Source organism: Apteryx mantelli, chromosome 1 (genome assembly GCF_036417845.1).
Source record: "Apteryx mantelli isolate bAptMan1 chromosome 1, bAptMan1.hap1, whole genome shotgun sequence".
In the NCBI taxonomy this organism is placed as follows: domain Eukaryota; kingdom Metazoa; phylum Chordata; class Aves; order Apterygiformes; family Apterygidae; genus Apteryx; species Apteryx mantelli.
Genome location: NC_089978.1, coordinates 164549777 through 164562530, shown reverse-complemented (window position 1 = coordinate 164562530; position 12754 = coordinate 164549777). Strand labels below are relative to the sequence as shown.

Genomic DNA, 12754 nt, shown 5'->3' with positions numbered 1-12754 from the left:
AGCATGGAGGAACCAAGTGACCTCACTTTGGTTCCTCCATGTCTAACTTTGCAACTGCAGAAGAGCCCAGGAGCTGTAGTGTTTCACTACCCAGACTGAGGCTGCAGGGAAAACACAGCCAAATGATGCAGAGTGTCCCAGCTGCAGCAAGAGGAGGATGGAGATGGGCTCCAGCTCCTGGATAGGAAAGCAAGAGCCGAGCAAACATCAGCTGTACTGCAGGGAACCTTTAATGACACAAGAACTGTTGCCAATGCCACAGCCAGCACAATACAGCAGCCAGAGCCGTCCACAGGCTACAGTGCCTTGGGGACTGCTGCTTTCAGCAGTGTGCTGCTCAAGCATTTTCCCCCAGTACAGGCACTTGTCTTGGTCCTGGGCAGGAAGGTCACTGGAGAAGGTGTTAGCTGGCCCCTCAGGGCAGCGCTCCGTGTTTCCGTCCCACCTCAGTGAAGGCTTCCACGCACCGGTCAATGTCTTCGTCACTGTGCACAGCAGAGATCTGGACCCGGATGCGGGCCTTTCCCTTGGGGACCACGGGGTAGCTGAAGCCAATGACGTAAATGCCTGGAGAGGAAAAATGCATGGAGAGCTGGAGCTATGTGGGAGGGAAGGAGGCTGATGTGGTAGTGGGTGATAGAAAGCTCCTCCTCTCTGCCCCCCCACCAAAGCTTCCCCCTCAGTACACATTACGAAGCTTGTGGGTATTTAAAGTGAATGGCATATGCTCCCAAGCTGTGATGGAAATGATGGTTAAGGCCAGTGATGAGGACAGAGTTCAGCATAGCAGGGCAAAAGGACTAATGTAAAACCCTCCCAAAAGAGAAAGAATGTGAAGCCAGGAATGGACAGATTTCCTCCCAGAAGGGTCAGTGAGCCAAAACATCCTTTGGAGGAGGAATGGTGGTGGTGGCACCGCTGGACATCCCTTCAATCAAGGCATGTGTCTACATCCAGAGCTCCCTCCCCAGTTTACCTCTGCTCAGCATGTCGTCAGCCATCACTGCAGCCAGCTGAGCATCCCCAAGCATGACAGGACAGATGGGGTGGTCTTGCCCTGAGATGGTGAAGCCGGCTGCAGTCATCTTGCTTCTGAATCTGGAGAGGAGAACAAGAGGAAGAGGAAAAGCCCATCATCCCTGTCCTTGGGGATCCTTCCCTTGTTCCGTTGCAGGAGCACTGGCCACCGAGGCCATTGACAGCTGGACACTGCACTGTGCAATTCATGTGCAGGGTAGGGATTTTCTTCTTTTTTGGTGTGACCTTCTGCCATTTCCTGCTCAGCTCTTTGCAGCTGCAGCTGCTTGAGGGGCAGACCTGTCTCAGATGTGATACATCCGTCTGCACATCTGTCTGGCATGTACACACACATTCTGCAGTTTCCGCTGAGACTCTCCCAGATGTCAATTGTAAACTGCCTCCATGGCTATCGGCAGAGGGTGAATAAACACACGGGGACAGAGCATTTCTAAGGAATCTCTTCCCCATGCCCCCACCCCAGCTGGGCAAGAGGACGGAAAGGCAGGAAGCAAGCAGAGATACGGCCCCCTCACCGTTGGGTCTTGGCAGCCATAGACTGTGCAATGGCGTTGCTCTCCATGAGCAGGTCCAGGGCCTTGGATGCACAGCCCACTACGGCAGGGGGCAGACTGTTGGAGAAGAGGTATGGGCGGGAGCGCTGGCGGAGCAAATCGATGAGGGGTTTGGGGCCAGTCGTGTACCCGCCTGGGGATGGAGGAAAGAGAAATGGAGAAGGCATACCCAAGGTAAACTACTCAGAGTGGGGTCCCTCCATAAAGCCACTCCATTACGTTACAGCAGGAAACCTGGAAATTCAGTACAAACCAGGCCTAAAAAAATCACAGCTGATGCCTTTTACCAGGAGCTTCCACCTTGACCTCAAGGGCAACTTCATGGTGAAGATGACAGGAGAAGGAGCCCATGGCAGGACCTCCCTTAACCCTGTGGCAGGGTCCCAGACTGAGCCTCATATGCCACCCAGAAAAAAAGGAGAACATGCATTTCTTGTCCTTTTCATTAGACAGAGGAAGAAAACATCAAAGGGATGGTGTGGAGCTCGTTAGGGCATGGAGGGCTTTGCACTGGGAAATTACTTCACCTGCAGCTCCTCCAAGTGCTTTTCCCAGGGTGGAGTTGATGATGGTGACTTTATCCATCACTCCCAGGAGCTCATCAGTACCGCTGTAGAAAGAAAGGAAGGTCTCATTATTGGCCAGGCCATCACACACCAGGGAGGCTGCTCCACACCTGATACCACAAGGGAAACAAAGCAGCACCAGCCAGGTCTCTGGTGTCCCCCCTTCTAATAAAGGAGGAACTCCCCCCACCAGTGCTAGTTCAGTCCAAGCATTGGCCTTCCCTGCTCCTGCAGAAAGGCTAGGCTGGGATCTCCCAAGGTAAGAGCATGGATTCTTCACCTCTTCCAGATTGGGAGGGTGCTCAAACTTCCTACACTAGAAGTTTAATAGCTCAAAACAGAATGCTAGCCATTGATGCAGGTCTTCAACACACCTTTAAAATGACAATTCTAGGCCCACATACACCAAGAAAAACAGTTCCTTGCTTAGAATAGTCACTGTCTTTTGAGGTGGGCTGTGCACATCCCTGATGTGCTACCCTAAATGAACACAGGCCTAAAGCACTCATGCTAAGGTCTATGCTAGTGGAACCAACACGACACGGCAAACTGCAGCTCTGTCTCCCCCAGAGAGCTTCCCCAGCACTCCCATGCCTGATAAAACAAGCACCTGAGATGTCTGTTCTCAGCAAAGACCTGCGGCAAGTATACTGCTTGGCACCTGGAGCACTCAAGGAATTTAATCGAACTGTGCAAGCTAACTCCACAAAACCCCCAAACCTCAAACATTTCAAAGTGATAGCTGCTGAGGCAAAGGGCTCCAAAATCATGAGCTCCAACTGTGCTCTGGGTCAGTGCTTGCAAGGAGAGGGAGATAAGATGGCCGCACCATTCCTTACACACAGAGAAGCAGCTGTTCTCTTGGGATGGGTTGATGCTAAAGGCTGTGCTTTAAATACACTCAGTGTGCGCAAGCAGGAGAAAGGGATTTATTACCAGGAGGAGAAGGCCAAGGCAGAGGTGGGGTGTGAAGCCATCAAGAAATGGTGGTTTCAGGAGTCCCCACAGAAAAACCCATCAGTTATCATCACCTTTTGCCTCACCTCAGAGCTGGCCAGTTGGGTGGAGAAACAGGAGTGAAACAGCCACTTACCGGCCATTGGGCCCGAGGAAGCCTGTGGCATGGCATTCGTCAATGAAAACAAGGGCCTCATACTTCTCAGCCAGCCGACAGATCTCCTTCAGGGGTGCAATGTCACCATCCATGGAAAAGGCACCATCAGTGGCCACCAATCGTAGGCGATGTTTCTGTTTGAGGGAGAGGAGCATACTGCAAGGGTGAAGATGTCACCCTGTGGCAAAAGACTGGCAAAGGAGACTGGAATGCAGCCCTTGGCCCACCTGCTGCTGGAATTGGATATCTCTAACAGAGATGGGAGTTTGCATTGCAACTAGCTGCTTCCCCACCTTCAGGGTCTATCAGTGCTGATCAGGGAAGAGGGGGCCTATTGCATGGGAAAAGGCAAAGCTCATTGTTTGGGGCTTGTTACTGCACTGGTAGCATGGCCAAGGGAGCACCCTTGGGGTGGGAGCACACCTCTGTACCTGTGCATCCTGCAGCTTGGCTTCCAGGTCCTGCATATCCATGTGCCTGTAGCGGTACTTGTTAGCCTTGCACAGGCGGATCCCGTCAATGATGGAGGCATGGTTCAACTCATCTGACAGCACTGCATCCTCCGGGGTCAGCAGTGCCTGCCCAGGCCAAACAGAAAGGATCATCCTTTGCTTGAGGGCGCCACCTCACTGAAATCTCACAGCCTCTCTCACTGCAGATGGCCAGGCTGCATTTGATTCCAGCAACCATATCTTTCCTGGCATCACTAAATTTTGCACTTTCCTTCCAAGCCACCTTCTCCCCTGACTTCCTTAGACCAGGCTCTGGCCAGTGGCTTTTGAGCTCAAAAATTCACTCCCCTTCCCTAGCAAGCCTAGGATTGCCCTCTACTCCCTCCTCCTACCCTATGCTTAGAGGAGGAGTACAGACAGGCATGACCCAAAGATATTATTTCATCCCCATTATGTAAGTTATTATTCCATTCCCATTTGCCTGGGGGTTTGGCAGTCCCTCCAATATGCAGGCTCTCTGCTTCTGCACCAGAGGCAGAATCTTGCCCATTTTAACACATCCTTGGATGTCCCCTCTTTTTGCCCAGAAATCTCATCTGAGTGGGAATCTAAGGATTCTTGGTTTCACATTGCTGTGAGCATTGTATAAGCTGCAGAAGGCTGATGCATTGCACGGTTTGGGAGTGGGCAACCCGATGCTTCCCAGAAGCATCACGCTTCCTACACACGTGCCCTGGTCTGGAAATCCCAGATAGAGCTACAGCCAGCGCAGACTTCCCAGGAAATGGGAGCACTACTGCCCTAGCACTCACCAAAAGCAAACAGCTGGGACTCAGTGGGGAAGGGGGAGGAAAAGGTTGATTAAACAGCTCCACATGGCCTGTGCAGTCTAAGGGCACTGCACGAGGCACCAAGTCAGGGTTCTCCACCACCAGTCACAGGCCATCTTCTCTGTGCTACAGAGCTCACATCAGAGCCTTTGGAAAACTTGGCAAAGATGTTGCTGTCCCTTCCCTCCACCACACACAACTAAAGTGCTATGAACCTCAAAGATACCAGCGTTGGCATCGAAGCAGCTGGCATAGAGAATGGCATCTTCCCTCTGGTGGAAACGTGAGATCTTCTCCTCCAGATCCTTGTGTATGCTCTAAAGAGAAGAAGAGAGCATCACTGGCTGGGGAAAAAAAACTTCTTGCTTGCCTGGAGCTATTAGATGTTCTCTGCAAGGGAGGAAATAGCCACATTTTATCCAGAAAAGGTTTGTGGGGAAGAAGTTAGTTGTGTCAAGAAAACATTCACAAATGTGGCCTTAAAATGTGGTTATCAGTTTGGATGTCAGAAATGCAGCACGGAGTCTCCAAGCTCCCTACCCACGGGGGAGCAGCTGTGAGTTTTCTCTGCGCTTAACTAACCAGGGCTATAAAAGAAGTTGCCAGGCCTCCAGCGGGGATAAACTGAGATAGGTTTGGCAGAGCTGTTTCAAGTCAGACTAGCTGTAATTTTGACCCTTAAAAAGGGGGAAATGACGTTCATTTTGTAGATTCAGAGCGGTGTTTTGTTTGTTTTTCCACTCTGGGGTTGTAATGGTTTAAGTTGACTTATTTTCAGATCTTTGATAAGACAGGGCTTAGCAGGCTTTTTCCTGCGTGGCCATGTGCACCCTAACACTGTAAATGTGCCTGGGCATACGTGTGAGTGCTGAGAGGCACACAGAGAGAGGAGCCTGAGCGCAGCCTCTAAGAAAGGAGATTTGTATGGAGCAGCAATACAGAGTCTGGCCACCTTTGCTGCAAAAGCCTAAGGGCTTGTTACAGAGAAGAAAAACCAGCTCCACTGGGAATGGGGTGGGGAAGCCACAGAGCAGAGGGGCGCATGGCTGCAACCACATCATGTAGTGTGGGAGCATCACAGGCCCACAGAGGGGGCTGGGGCACGTGACTGGCCTGGGGAGACCTACATGTGGGTAACGAAGGAGGCAGGGGGGAATGTGGCCTTCCTCGGCACGCCTGACAGCTGCTCAGGGAAGGCGGCCTTCCTCGGCGCGCCCGACGGTTGCTTGGGAATTAGAGAGTGCCTGTAAGGTGGGAGGGTGGGAAGTGAGGGTGGGAGCAGCCAGAGGGCACAGGCCGGCAGGGCTCCCCGGCTAGCCCGTACCTGTGTCCCGCAGATGAAGCGGACGGAGCTGAGGCCAGCGCCGAACTGCTCGAGGGTCCACACGCCGGCACGGATGACCTCCGGGTGGCTGGAGAGCCCCAGGTAGTTATTGGCACAGAAGTTGAGGATCCCTGCCAAGAGAGGGCGCAGGTGTTGCACTCGGGCCCCGGCTGCCCCGCAGTTGGAGCCGGGGCCGTCCCGAGGGGGCCGACCCGAGGGGGCCGCCGCCGCCGTGCTCCCCTTCCCCGCCGCCCCACGCACCGGCGCCGCCGCCCGCCAGGCGGAGGTGGGGGCCCTGCCGGGAGGCGATGACCCGCTCGCTCTTCCAAGTGCCGGCGCCGCGGATGCCCTCCAGCTCGCCCTCCAGGCGGCGGCGGAGCTGGGCCGCCGCGGCCCCGGAGGCGCCCCGGGAGCCGCCCGCGCCCCCGGCCCCGCCGCGCAGCGCCGCTCGCACCAGCCGCCCGCGCCACATCCCGCCGCCGCCGCGCCGCCCCGCGCCGCCGGGGGGCGCCCGCGTGGGGCGCGCAAGCGCGCCGGCGGGCGTGTCCGCGCTGGCCAATGGGGGCATGCCGCGGCGGCTCCGCCCCCCCCCCCCCGGGCCCACGGGGCTTAAAGGGCCAGGCGCGGCGGGGGCCGAGGTGGGGAGCATGTGGGTGGGGTGCTGCGGGGCCGCCTGCCCGCGGGTTTGGGAGCCGTGGGCGGCCGTGCCGGCTGCTTCAGGGAGTTAGGAGGTGCTGTCCCAGGCGATTTGGGGTGCTGAGGGCAAGGGACTTTGGGTGCCTCGAGGCTCCCGAGGGATTTTGGCCCAAGGGATTCAGGATCACTATGCCTGGGAGGGGAGTAGAAACTCTCAGCTCCGGGGGTTTAGGACCAAAAGGCTGAAATATTTCAGGTGCCAGGAGCCTGCATGATATGAGCACCTCCGTCAGAGTGCGTTTGGGACCTTCCTGTCCCAGCTTCAGCCGTGGTCTTCCCCCCTACTCCTCCTGGCCCAGGGAGGGTGCTGGCATGGGCCAGGAAGGGATGAGACCTCCCAGCTATGGCCAGACTTCGCCCTTGCTGGGTTGGCGCTCCATGTCTCAGCCCCCAGACAGGGACCTGGGGAGATCGAGAAGCGAGGGGGGCAGTTGCCACCTCCAGGGTGCAGAGAGCCCCTTTTCCCCCTCTTGGAAAGGCTGTGGCTCTCTTCTGCTGCAGGCATCCTGTCGACTGGGGGCTGCATCACACTCTGAATCCAAGTGCACCACTCTCAAGGGCAGCCAAAGGGTTTTGAGCCCAGTCAGGTGACAATAAACAGTAAATATCCCAGCTCCTGCATCTGTCAAGTGGGACTATTAGCAAGCAAGGCCAAAACTGCAGTCATCGCAATGCCCTGGCGAGGGTGCACTAACACGTGTCTGCAGGATGCTGTGGCCAGGATCTTGGGCAAAGGCTCATGTCGAAGTGCAGCTTCATCCTGTGTGGTGCTGGGGCTGCACACTGGGAGCAGACAGGGCACGGACACACTATGTTGGAGGACAGAGCACCCCTCTCCCCCTTTGTCCCTGGCCCTTGTGGCCTGCAGACCCTCCTGGACTGCCCCCCACCCTGGGTGGTCCCAGCTCCACAGGCCCCCCAAGGTACTCCAGAGACTCCAGTCCTGGTGATTTGGGGTTCTGAAGGCAAATGGGTTTGGGAGCCCCCAGCTCAAGGGGGGTGGGACACCTCTCTCCCAAGGGATTTTGGTTCCTGGCCCATGTGACTAGGATCCTGGAGACTGGGGGATTAAGGTTCCTCCAGCTGAAAGGAGTTAGACACCTCCTTTGGGAGGTGGCCAGGTGATTTTGGCCCAGGTGATATGGGGGCCTCTGGCCCAAGGGGTTTAGGTGCTCCAACATGAGTGATTTGGGATCCCTGCAGCATAAGGGATTTGGGTGAATCCACTCTGCATGATTTAGAAACCAAAAGGGTTTAGGAACGACCAGCCCAAGAAATTAGGCTCAGAACCCGAGGGATTTTGGAATGACAGGCCAAAGGGATGGAGGCTCAACCAGCCCAGGAGCATTAGGTGGCCCATCTAAGGAATTTGGGGTCCTCAGGCTAGCTGTTTGGCAGTCCTCAGGTTCAAGTGGTTTAGGGGTGGGTGTCCACCACTGGGGGGGGTTATGAACCAAAGGCCCACAGGATTTATGCACCAACAACCTGATGGGTTTGGGCTCATCCAACACAGGTGTTTGGGGATCACTGAGACTGAGGGGTTGAGGGGTTTAGGAACTATCAGCCAAAGGAGATTAGGTGCCTGAGCCCAAGGGATTTTAATGCCTTTAGCTGAAAGAATTTGGGACCCACAGGCCCAAAGGGTTTAGACACAAAGAGCCTAGACCAGGCACCTCTGTCCAAAGGATTTTGGCACCTCCAGAGTAGCTGATTAGGGATCTTGTGGCCAGAGAGGTTTAGGTATCTTGTGTTCAGGAGGATTAGGCACCTGACTCTTGAAAGGGGTTTAGGCTCTTCCACCCAGGTGATTTGGGAACCTTTAGTCCAAGGGTCTTCTGAACAAGAGCCCTAAGGGATTAGGTCCCTCAAGGCCAAATATTTGAGCACCCTGAACTATGTGATTTGGGATCCTTGCTGTCTAAGAGGCTTGAGCTCCTTCTGTCTGAGTGATTTAGGATCATTGGGCCAGTGGGAGCTGGGACTACCAGCCCAGCAGGGTTTGGACACAACAAGCCCAAGGTGTTTTGGCACAGCAAACTGAACAAAATTGGGCACCAATGCCCCCCTGGATTTAGGTGTTGCAGACCCAGGTGATTGAGGATGCTGATGTCCAAGCAGTTTAGACATCTCCAGCCAACAGTGATTAGGCCCCCCCATGCCAGCCCATGGGATTTGGGACCATGAGATCCAACAGATTTAGGGAGGATGGGTCCTAGGGGTTGAGAAACCAAAGGTTGATGGGATTTGGGCATGCACTGCCCAATGGGTTTAGGCACCTCCAGGCAAGAGGGGGTTAGGCACCTCCTGTCAAAGGCTGTCAGAAGCTGCTGGGCAGCAGGGCTAGCCAGCAGCCTCCCTCCAACTCCAGCCCTCAGGACAGCCCAACACAGCCCAGGCTGGCCCTGGAGCCATGCCGACCCTGTCTAGGGCACTGAGCGAAGGCCTGGGGCAGTGGCAGGGCCATGCCTGGGAGCTGTGCCTTGCCCTACCCCAGCCGCCCGCCCCACCCAGCCTGGGGGCTGCCCACTGCAATGCTCCAGCCCTACGGCCCCTTTCATCCACAGTGAGCAAACCCACTCCAAAGCCATGTTTGTCCTTTTTTTTTCCCCCTAAGGTCAACCCCTTCCTTCCTGCCTTTGAAAAGACCAAACTTCAAGCAAGAGCAACATGCTGCTCCAGCTCCTAAGAAGCAAACATGGATACAGCCTGAGTGGACCCACTCTGTGTCCTTCTCCTCTTCCCCACCTGAAGAGTCCCTGCTCTGGTGCAGGCGCTCTGTCACTACCCCACAGGCAGCCCCAGTGCCAAACTGGATGGGGCAGATGGCCCCCCCCAGCCCACAGCCAGACCTCACCCCCACTGGGTCAGCACCCCATGTCTTGACCCCACGATAGGGACCTGGGGAGATCAAGGAGTGGGGTGCAGAGGGCCCCTTTGCTTCCTCATGGAAAGTCTGTGGCTCTCTCAGCCATGCTTTCCTACTGCAGACACCCCATCGACCAGGGATTGCCTCACACTTTTTGCAAATTCCCGGAGAAGAATCTCCCTTGATCCCAGTCCAAAGCTGCTTGTTTGATAGCAGCTCTCCTGGTGTCCCTGAAACAGCAAACTTCCTGGCAGAGAGACCCCCCCCCCCCCCAACTCTTGCCCATGCCTCTACAAGGAGAGATCAAAGAAATCCCCATCTCAGCCACTCTTTCCCTGGCCCTAGTAATAACATGCTGCAGTATTGCTGGAAAGAGATTAAACAAATTATCCTGTGCCCAGCACAGACAGCTCAGGGGGCACCAAGCTCCTGCCAAAAAGTGGGGTTTTTTTTTTTTCAAACTCTCTCCCCGCAGGCTTTCCTGTTCCCACCCTCTGACATGGGCAGAATCCTTGGCCAGCCCAGCTAATACACAACCCTCTGACAGATGGGGCAGGATCAGGAATTCAGATCTTTACGGCCTTAATATACACATGGATTCACCTTCACTCCCAACACAAAGTTTAAAAAAAAAAAAAAAAAGACACACACAAGAAATCTCTGAGATGACAACAAAAGAAAAGCCCAAACCAGTAATTCTTAAAAATGGGAACTCTCCATACCGAAGATGTTCCTTTTTTCTTTCAGTAATTGCATTATTTTAACTATTTCCAGGCAGGAATAGATCAATTCTTTATAAATTGCAATAGAAAGAGGGAAAAATAAAGCCAAAAACTATTTACAGAAATAGAGAGGGAGAGTCCAGATACGAGCCTCCAGACTTCATTTCTTGGGTGACTTCTTGGCGCTGGACTTTGCTCTGAGTTTCGACTGCCTTGCCTTTTTGGGCTTTGATGACTTCAGTGACTTGGTTTTAACAGTCTTTGGCTTCTTGGCTTTCTTGGGAGTGGTCCTCTGCTTTTTTCTAGACTTCTTGGCGGTGGCTTTGGGCTTCTTTCCTGGCGACTTGGCTTTCTTGGGTCTAGCTGCTCTCCTGGGCGTTACAGCTTTCCTGACAGCCTTCTTACTCTTTCGAGCTGTTTTTTTCTTGGGTTTGTCACCCTTGGCTAGGCGGAAGGAGCCGGAGGCACCGACTCCTTTGGTTTGCTTGAGGACACCGGCAGCAAGGAGCCGCTTGATGGAGAGCTTGACCTGGGCGTCGGCGTGCTCACCCACCTTGTAGTGGCTCTTCACGTACTTCTGAATGGACTGGCGGGAGGAGCCGCTGCGGCTCTTCTCGGCCCGGATGGCAGCCGCGATCATGTCCGAGTACTTGGGGTGGGCTGCTGGGCACCTTATCACCTTGACCCGCTTGGGCTTGGCGGCCGAGGCTGGGGCTGGGGCTGGGCTCTCCGTCATGGTGGGCTCAGTCCTTCAGCGCCCACACTCACCCTTCTCTGCCAGAAACTGTCCTCGCCTGCTGGGCTGGGGACTGCCGCTCCCGGGGGGGTTGGGGCGGGAGGCGGCTCCAAACAGGGACAACGGATGAGGGCAGTAACCGCGCTGCGGGGCCGCCACTGCCCTATGCTGCCGCCGCCGCCTCTGCGCGCCGCTGCCGCCGTCGCCGCCGCCGCTGCCGCTGCCACCGCCCCCATTTAAGGGCGCGGTGCGGACGGCGATGGGGACTGCGCCACCGCCCGCCGCCCGTGCCACGACAGGGCGGCGCCGCCCGCGGTTCCCCATGGCCCGCCCGGCCCTCTGGCCCCGGCTCGAGGCGGGAGGGACACCGGGGGCTCGCCGAGAGGACAAGGGGGGACCCTGGAGAGGACACTGTGGGGAGAAGGAGGGACACTGGGGTGGACACTGAGTGGAGTCAAGGAGGATCACTGGAGGGGCCATGGAGAGACACAGGGGGACACTGGGTGAGGACAAGGAGGGACTCTTGACTGAGTGGAGACAGGGACACTGGGGGGGACACGGGGTGGGGACAAGGAGGGTCATGGGGGGACATGGAGAGACACAGGGACACTGGGTGGGGACAAGGGACACTTAGTGGAGACAAGGAGGGACATGGGCACACAGGGACACTTGGGGACACTGGATGGGGACAAGGAGAGACACTGAGGGGGGACACCAGGGAAACAAGGATGGACACTTGGAGGTGACATTGGGTTTGGACAAGGAGGGACACTGGGGGGATACCAGCAGAATAAGGAAGGACGTGGGGCGATACTGGGGGGGGGGGGAGACACTGGGAGGGGACATCAGGGGGACAAGGACCAATGCTGGGGGTGTACACCAGGAGGACACTGGAGGGGGGATGCCAGGGGACAAGGAGGGACACTAGTGGGAGCAAGGAGGGGCACAAGGGGGGACAAAGGGGCATCGGAGGAGACACTGGGGGGGGGACACCAGGGGGACAAGGAGGGACATAAAGGGCACGCTGGGGGTTCTTCCTTTCTCTCTGACCCAAGCTGCTAAAGTTTCTCCTTGGAGGTGTGCGAGTGGTTCCCCACTACACCCACACCCTGCCCTGGGGCCCTGCAGGCGCATAAGCACACAAGAGTTTTTTTTCTGCTTTTCACCCCAAAATAACCCCCAAAAGGCTCAAAACAGCCCCTGCAGTGGTATCCCATGGCCAAATGCCTCTGCCCCTCTGCTCTGTTTGCTCCCCACTGAGCACTTCAGGGACAGCCTTGGCTCGTCCCTCTTGCATGTGTGGTTCTGGTCACAAATAAAAGGTGGTCCTCTTTTTTTGGTGGGAGGGAGGACACAACTCTGTGTGAGGGGCTGGGGAAGGTGTATAACAAGGATAACCAGCCGTCATTTCCAAGGCTGGGTAGGTGTTTAATTGCTCCTGGGAGATTAAATGTAGGTGCTATCATCATCTTGCTGGTAGAATTTAGATAGTATTTTCTCCCTTCTTCCTTAAAAATATCTAGATGTACATGGATCATGCATAGAGACACATCATGTGGAGCTCAGAGCTGAAACTTGGCAGCTTGAAATATCTTGGCCCTTCAGGAGGGTGTTAAAATACACAGAGAGCACCCTTTCGTAACCTTAACGTGCCCTGGAATCCCAGTGACACAAAAGTCACCAAGATGCACATATATATTTGTATATGTGTGTGTGTGTATGTATTTATATACATACATATACACACACATATACATATATTTATATATCCTCCCTACACACATGTGTGTATGTGTATCTGGACCCCAAGAACTGCCCATGTCAGCCCAGTTTGTGTTACACGTGCGACATGAGGG

General features: G+C 55.3%; 2 protein-coding genes across 2 annotated transcripts; both read right to left on the bottom strand.

The window, feature by feature from the left end:
* Positions 1-212: 212 nt before the first annotated feature.
* Positions 213-6350, bottom strand: GCAT (glycine C-acetyltransferase). Its single transcript, XM_067309618.1, has 9 exons — positions 6140-6350; positions 5879-6009; positions 4770-4871; positions 3704-3850; positions 3252-3406; positions 2120-2202; positions 1554-1725; positions 977-1098; positions 213-567 (listed from the first exon to the last, which is right to left on the bottom strand). The coding sequence occupies exons 1-9, from the start codon at positions 6348-6350 to the stop codon at positions 416-418; spliced, it is 1275 nt and encodes a 424-aa protein (XP_067165719.1). The 3' UTR covers positions 213-415.
* Positions 6351-10136: 3786 nt separating this feature from the next.
* Positions 10137-11700, bottom strand: H1-0 (H1.0 linker histone). The gene has a single exon (XM_013947370.2). The coding sequence runs from the start codon at positions 10896-10898 to the stop codon at positions 10323-10325; it is 576 nt and encodes a 191-aa protein (XP_013802824.1). The 5' UTR covers positions 10899-11700; the 3' UTR covers positions 10137-10322.
* Positions 11701-12754: the final 1054 nt, after the last annotated feature.

Bases quoted from the DNA above. Each gene is read 5' to 3' on its own strand.
- GCAT (XM_067309618.1), bottom strand. From the start codon at position 6,350: ATGTGGCGCGGGCGGCTGGTGCGAGCGGCGCTGCGCGGCGGGGCCGGG. The intron at 4,872-5,878 runs GTACGGGCTAGC...TCTTCTCTTTAG, and splicing joins GCTTCATCTGCGGGACACAG to AGCATACACAAGGATCTGGA. The intron at 2,203-3,251 runs GTAAGTGGCTGT...TTCTTTCTACAG, and splicing joins TTCCTCGGGCCCAATGGCCG to CGGTACTGATGAGCTCCTGG.
- H1-0 (XM_013947370.2), bottom strand. From the start codon at position 10,898: ATGACGGAGAGCCCAGCCCCAGCCCCAGCCTCGGCCGCCAAGCCCAAG.